This window comes from Micropterus dolomieu, linkage group LG17 (genome assembly GCF_021292245.1).
Source record: "Micropterus dolomieu isolate WLL.071019.BEF.003 ecotype Adirondacks linkage group LG17, ASM2129224v1, whole genome shotgun sequence".
Lineage (NCBI taxonomy): Eukaryota > Metazoa > Chordata > Actinopteri > Centrarchiformes > Centrarchidae > Micropterus > Micropterus dolomieu.
The window spans coordinates 20,143,618-20,150,580 of record NC_060166.1 but is presented as its reverse complement, the minus strand read 5'-3'; the positions used below and the strand labels follow the sequence as shown (position 1 = coordinate 20,150,580).

Here is a 6,963-nt window from a genome sequence, read left to right as displayed (position 1 = left end):
TTCCAGTGTACAATACATACAGTATATAAAGAGCTGAGACACACATGCAGTAGTTATGTGTTTTACTGTACAGAGCATTTTCTTTTCAGAGCTTTTGCTGCTGCTGGTAACAAGAATCCCACTGCAGCCCCGGCAACTCCACCCACCACTGCTCCCATGCCTATGCAAAGCGGACCTCCTGCAGCACCGGCAGAAACCCCGATTGCAGCACCCACTTCAGCGGCTGCTAGGATTATTCCAGGATTAACAAATGGATTTTTCTTCTCTGCCATTTCTCTTGATTGTCTTTCATATGATTTCTGAAGAAGCTTTAGCTCTTCCTCCAGCAGTTCTCCTTTAAGTGTAGCCCTCAGTTTTTCTTCTTCTCTGTGTTGTTGCTCAGCACTGGCCTTCATATTCCTCTCTGCTTGTTCTTGGATTGCTCTCTCAGCTTTCTGGAACATTTCATTTGTGTAAAATGTTCTTCCATTATAACAGACCATACTTTCTATCTTTGCAAGCAACTGAGGTACCTGACTGTTATTGGGAACATTGTTATTGAAGACATGACATCGCCCATTACATTTTGCAATCAAATGGCTAAGGTGTTGACTCTGACTATAAAAATCTTCAATTCTTCTGTCTCCAAGCTGGTCACCATGAGTGAAGAGAACCAATGAGTAATTTGCAGCTTCTTTACCAAACACCTGCTGCAGGAGTTCAACAGTTTTCTTTTCTTCCTCTGTGAATCTGCACAACTGGATCACAATCAAGAACACATGGGGCCCAGGAGAGGAGAGAGAGATGCATTCTTTCAGCTTTAGGATCACTTGTTCTTCTTTGTACTTTGTATCATAAATTCCTGGTGTGTCAATGACCGCGACCTTCCATCTATCCACCTTTCCTTTGGCCTTGTCACATGTTGACGTCACAGAGAGTGGAGAGCAGACTGACTCAAAAGCCTTTCGATTAAGAATTGTATTTCCAGATGCACTCTTTCCACTTCCTGTCCTTCCAATCAGTACTATTCGAATTTCTTCATATGAATCAAAATCTACAAAACAACACGGGAAATGGTTTTAGTTGTTGGCTACTGAAGTGAGTTATTCAATAGGCTTTTAATATTAAACAGTGTATCACTTTTACCATAGAATGTAGTGACAGTTCAAATCTGAGGTATTAACAATGTTATTAAAGGTTATTAATTAGTATTGTTTTTAATGATAACAATGCAACTTTCATATAGGCCTATTTTTCTTCATGAGATAGCCAATATTTTTTGGGAAATCCATTCATTTGAGAGTTAGATGATGAGATCAATACCACAGATGTATGTACATTAAAAGTTTGTAAGATTGAACTATAACATTGTCAGACTCATGATAGACAGAAAAAACACCAAAATCGATGGAGCGGAACCAGAGATATCTTCTTATTTATCCCACACATATGTTAGGCATACAAGCTATTCATTTAGAATCAATTCCATAAGAAAAAATATTCATAGTAAAATTTGAATACAAAATGTGTGTGGCTGTATAATCTCCAAATGTTGTATTTTTGTATGACGTTTGTGCCAATAAACAGCCCTGACACATTTAGCTGGACCATGTCACATGACTTTTGTGGAAATCTTTCTGACATGAGAACCGAGCGTGCAGCCTTTTTTCCACTCTAATTATCAAAATAAAAACCTACAGAGAAAACAAAACAACAAACATAGCGTGGTGTCAAGATACATGTTAGCTAGGCTATGTATTGTTAAATTGGCAAATGGGTTTCTTAATTTGCATGTGTTTCTTGCAGCATTTTGTTTAAATGTCTTTCTCTATTCAGAACAAATAAACTCTACAATGGGCAAGAATGAAATTTAAAAGGGACAATCAGAAATCAATGTAGCAACATGTAGCCTTAAGATATTGGAAAATGTCTATAAAATCATCAACTCATCTCTCTGATCAAATCTCTTTCAATAATAAACACACTACAAACTTCATAAACTTAGGTACACAAGATCATGATCAAGATCATAGATAATTGAGTTTCACATACAGGTAAGTTTTGAAAACTACACAAATACAGTAAAATCAATAAATTAAAAGTAATAACAGTATTTTCCAGATTAGGACATCACAGCGCAAAAAGTGGTGAGAGAAGAAAAAGGAATTTAATATTGATAAAAATGTAATTTAAATGCTGCTGATTAACTGTATCACGTTTTGTAAAGTAATGCTGTACTTTATATAATTTCATATTAATAAAATGAACAGGGCAGAATGTTTGGGTTGTAGTTACTTTTCTGCGGTTCACTAGATTAATCTATCCCATGTCAGGCATTAAAGGATAAAATAAAAAAGGGAACACTCATATGTTAAAAATACAAATAGCTGAATAAACAAAAGACTAAAATAGCCATGAAAATACAGATTACCTCTGTCCCATACAGTTGCCACTTCACTTTGTCTCTGAATACTGTGGGCCATAATCTTAACAGATTCACACAAATGCCTAAATTATGAAAACAGTTCTGTCTTCTCCAGCAGGCTTATGAGAACTGGTGCTTCTTGGAGATGCACACAGTAGCTTATATTAACTTTGGCTCTTTGTTCTGTGTATGACAGCTTTCCGTCAACTATGTTTAAAGTCACCACTCAAGTTCAGTCACATTCTAGAGAAACAGACAGTACATAGCAACAGCAGATGAGTAGAACATAGATGTCACTCTGAATGTCACAGAATTTGTTAGGAGGTAAGGGAAAACTTTTGCATGCAAGTAGACACAGATGCCATGTAATCTCAGACCACCTCTCTGTACACACATAGTCTCACCCACCCACAAGCAGAGAGGTGACAGCCTTTGTGTTGTGTGTTTTTTTGAATTATTTTTCCATTTGAGCGTATGAGCGGTGCTTGGTGTGTTTTTGTTTGGGTCTGTCTGTTTCCTTGTACTCAGCTTTGGAGATCCCCTTTGTATTTCATATTACGGCTCGCACCTGCCCACACCTGAGTAGTTTCCATTAGCCCCGAATCCTGCCTTGGCTACCTTGTTGCTTAATAAATTGTTGAAAACTTCCCAAGCTGTCTGCGTGTCTGCATCTGGGTTCGAGACAAATTCCTGAAACATGACTATATTTAACGGGAAATCCAATCTAGTCTCATATAGTTGACAAAGGTTGACACTCGTCTGACTACCATCTGATCACCATTCAGTTTAGCAATTACAAGTTACAACAACAAAAATAACCAGCCAAACATCAGCATGTAAGCAATTATATTGTGAGCAATTTAGCATCTTTTTATTTTAATTTAACCAAAAGCACAGGTGTTCAAAATACAACTATGTTTATCATGTGCTTTTCACTTACAGTAGCAAGTTCCCATCAACACAGACACAATTACTGTCACTGCTGACTAACATTAGTGGAATGTTGCTGTTGTCTTTTCAAAGAAAGGTACCTTACTTCAACACTGAAAGCATCTGCTATGGGCCTCAATCACAGTTCATATGAATATCCAAGTTTAACATATGTGGACTTCATGATGTTTGAGACGTTTCCTTTAACTCACTGCATAATTTTGAATACTTTGTGTATTAGTTATTAGTTGTTATTATTATTATAAAAAGAAGAAAGGAACAAGGTTACTAACATATTTGACATTGACAAAATGTAGCAAAACATTTATTTAAACAAAAACGGTGGTGTCTGAAACACCATGTTGTGTAAAGAAGTGCATAGCACACTACATATTTAATATGGCAGTGTTTATTGACACGTCGTTGATGATTGGGTAACATCTCTGACACGCCCACCACAGGAGAGAAAATATATCTCAAAGCCCATTGCGCAACGTTGCACAGCTTTTCGAGGAACCGTGGCGTTCAACCAGGTAACTGTAGCAAACCAGTGCAAAACATTTTGAGGTTGAGGTTTGAGACAGACATGGTTCTCTCCCAACATGCAGTATCTCTCCCCTTAAATACTCTCAAGTACAAACACAACAGCAAATGGTAATCATAGACAAATGGTAATTTCATTTGGCGTTTTAGCATTTTACCGTTCGTAAGTATGTATGTATGCACGAGGGTAAGTATGTGCGTAGTATACTGTATACATGCAAAATGAGTATGTATATATGCACGAGTTGAGTATGTATGAATGTATGCGCAAGGGGAGTATGTATATACAGTATGCGCAAAGTGAGTATGCATATATGAGCAAGGTGAAGATGTATGTATGCGCGAGGTTAAGCATGTATGTATGCATAAGGCGAGTATGTAGTGGTTAACGCTCTTGTCTTTGGTGTGGGAGACCTCGGATCGATTCCTACTCACTGCATGCAGCAGGTCTGGGGATTATGGGGACATAAAAACTTTCATTTAATGTTTTTAGGGGAGATAAATGTGACTGCCAAATGAGCAAATGTACATGGAAGAGAAAAGGTTTTGCCCACCATGTTTTGTAAAGTAGCCTATTGCTGTACTGTACATAATTACATATGAATACAAGGAACAAGGCAGGATGTTTGGGTTATAGTTACTTTTATGCAATTCACTAGATTAATTTATCCCAGGTCAAGCATTTGAGCCCTGACGCCCCCGGTACCGGGGAAGCACGTGGTTTTTGTGCAAAATGTAGATTGAGAAATTCATGTTTGAAACTAGTATTGCATGACCCTATCCATGCTACACACCTCTGTGAAGCTAGGAGGCTCAGCTAGAAGCTCAAACCAACCATTTTTATCTACACCAAACACACATCAAACACCAAGCATCTAAATGAGCTTCTATCACAATATAAATTGCTCTGTGAGTACTGTACATGGCTGCAGTTATAAGCATCCAATTATCTCTAATCACAATGTATCCTCATGTCCAACCTCTCAAACCGAAGCTAATCTCAGCTGTATAGCTCACATCACTCAAATCACAAAAATTACAGACTCATTAGCTGGATAAAAGTAACAACAAATACACCAATATACATATACAATTACAACTGCTGACTTACTGACTTTTTCAGTCAAGTATTTCCAGCTGCAGCCCACAGACATGACGGAAGTTGAACTTCCAACTATGGTTTTTCCCAGAAGACAAACGTTTTTTCTTTAGAGGCCCACAACAGAACTTTAAATACTCTTCTTAGAGGTTTTGATGTTAGAAATAAACTGTGTAGATTTCGAATACTGGCAGTTTTACAAAATTTGATGGCAAATTGAAAGTGGGCTCAAACATTTTCGGAGTCAAGAAGCTCTACAAGTGCCTACGGGTGTTGTTATATAGCTGCAGTACCGGAGGCTGCACAGCAACACAATGGAAGTTAACCCTGTCTGCTAGCACGGTCGATGTGCGCAGCTGTAGGGTTAACCAGTCGACATGCATATAATCAATAACTTAGGTTTAGGCACACACACTCCTGTGATGGTTAGGGAAAGGGTAATAGGCTTCAGGGGGCTGTCAAGAATAGTTAGCTAGCTTGCTGGCAGTGTCGAGGAAAACAAGGGTCCAAGGGTAGCGAGAAAACACGCGGGGGAAGCTTGCTGGCAGCCAGTCAGCTCCCCGAGGCCCAGTCACACAGACCACTGCAGCCAACGTAGCAGACAGCAACGGCTGTACTATAGTGTTAATGTTCGTACCCATTAAACTCTCAGTAATGTTGTAAAGTTTTAACCTAAGTCAAGATACATCTGGCTCGTGATGTACAGAACATTCTTGGCTTGTGAAACTTAAAAGCTCTATGGAACAAATGAAAAATAAACAACGGTAGTATGAAAGTGGACTGTCATTGCTTTATTATCATTATTATAAATACATATTTGCAGGAATTATAGTATTAGTATACGATACTGTATAATTATAGTATAGTAACTATTAACGCATAATTACATACATGATTACTACATTGATACTTATCTTATTTTACGGTTCTGCGTGGGCCGAGCAGCCGACATAAACATCATTTCGTTTTGTGCGAGGTGGCTTCTGTAATGAACCATATATGGAAGTTCAACTTCCATCAACTTCTGTCACATTTGTCTGCCTGGTCTGCAGGCTGCAGCTGGACCCTTCTCTTTTCAGTCCAAAAATCAGCTGATTTGTTTCTAAAAATATGGGCGCCATCTTGATTATTGCACAAAACCTGAGAGCTGTGCTCATTCTCTCGCCTTTTTCTGCAGAGGAGGAGAAGCACCGCTTTGGAACACACGGTCTTTATAGCGTATCGCGGTCTGGTAGCCAACCCATAGTAGCTACATAGGCATTGTGTCAAATGAAAGGTCTGCTAAATCCAGATCGATTGATGCCCCCCTCTCACTGTGGGATGTTCCGTTCTCAAGTTTTATGCCTTTAAAGCATGGGATTTTTTTGGTCATAGAAATATTGATCAATATTCACTGTTTTTATCAATCGTTTAATGTTTTGGAAACTTTATGTTATTTGGAACGTGGTTGTGTGGACATAAATAGTCTTTTAAAGATAACTTCCAATAAAAGTCAACATTTAAACAGTAAATATGGCCAAAATATGGACATTCACCTGGTATATATTTTTTTTAAATTGTATGACAACTGTTGTATTTTAGTTGAGAGTTAGATGATGAGATATTTTAGTTTATTTTCATAAAATTTACAGTTACAGTTGCATTCCATGTGTATTAAAGATATTCTGTTGCATTATAATGGCCCTGCGATGGACTGGTGACCTGTACAGGGTGGACCCCGCCTTTCGCCCAATGTAAGATGGGATTGGCTCAAGGCCCTCCCGCGACTCTGTTATTCCTGATTCATTTTAGGTATGTTCTTTTAGGTGCTTTTCCTGGAAGAAGGTGGGCGTTTCCAGCAGGTTAAAGGACAAATAAAAAATGGATCATAAATAGCCATGAAAATGCTGATTACCTCTGTCCCATCTCTGAATGCAGTGGGCCATAATTTTAACAGATTGGGATTTCACACAAATGTCTAAATTAAACAGTGCTCTTTTCCGGCAAG

At 38.3% G+C, this 6,963-nt stretch overlaps 1 protein-coding gene across 1 annotated transcript; it reads right to left on the bottom strand.

The window, feature by feature from the left end:
- Positions 1-86: 86 nt before the first annotated feature.
- LOC123985564 (GTPase IMAP family member 9-like) lies at positions 87-2,514 on the bottom strand (the record flags this gene model as incomplete). The annotated part of the gene is made up of 2 exons (XM_046073178.1): positions 2,411-2,514; positions 87-1,033 (listed from the first exon to the last, which is right to left on the bottom strand). Coding segments are annotated over exons 1-2 (999 nt in total), but the record flags the coding sequence as incomplete, so codon positions are not given.
- Between the last annotated feature and the right edge of the window lie 4,449 nt (positions 2,515-6,963).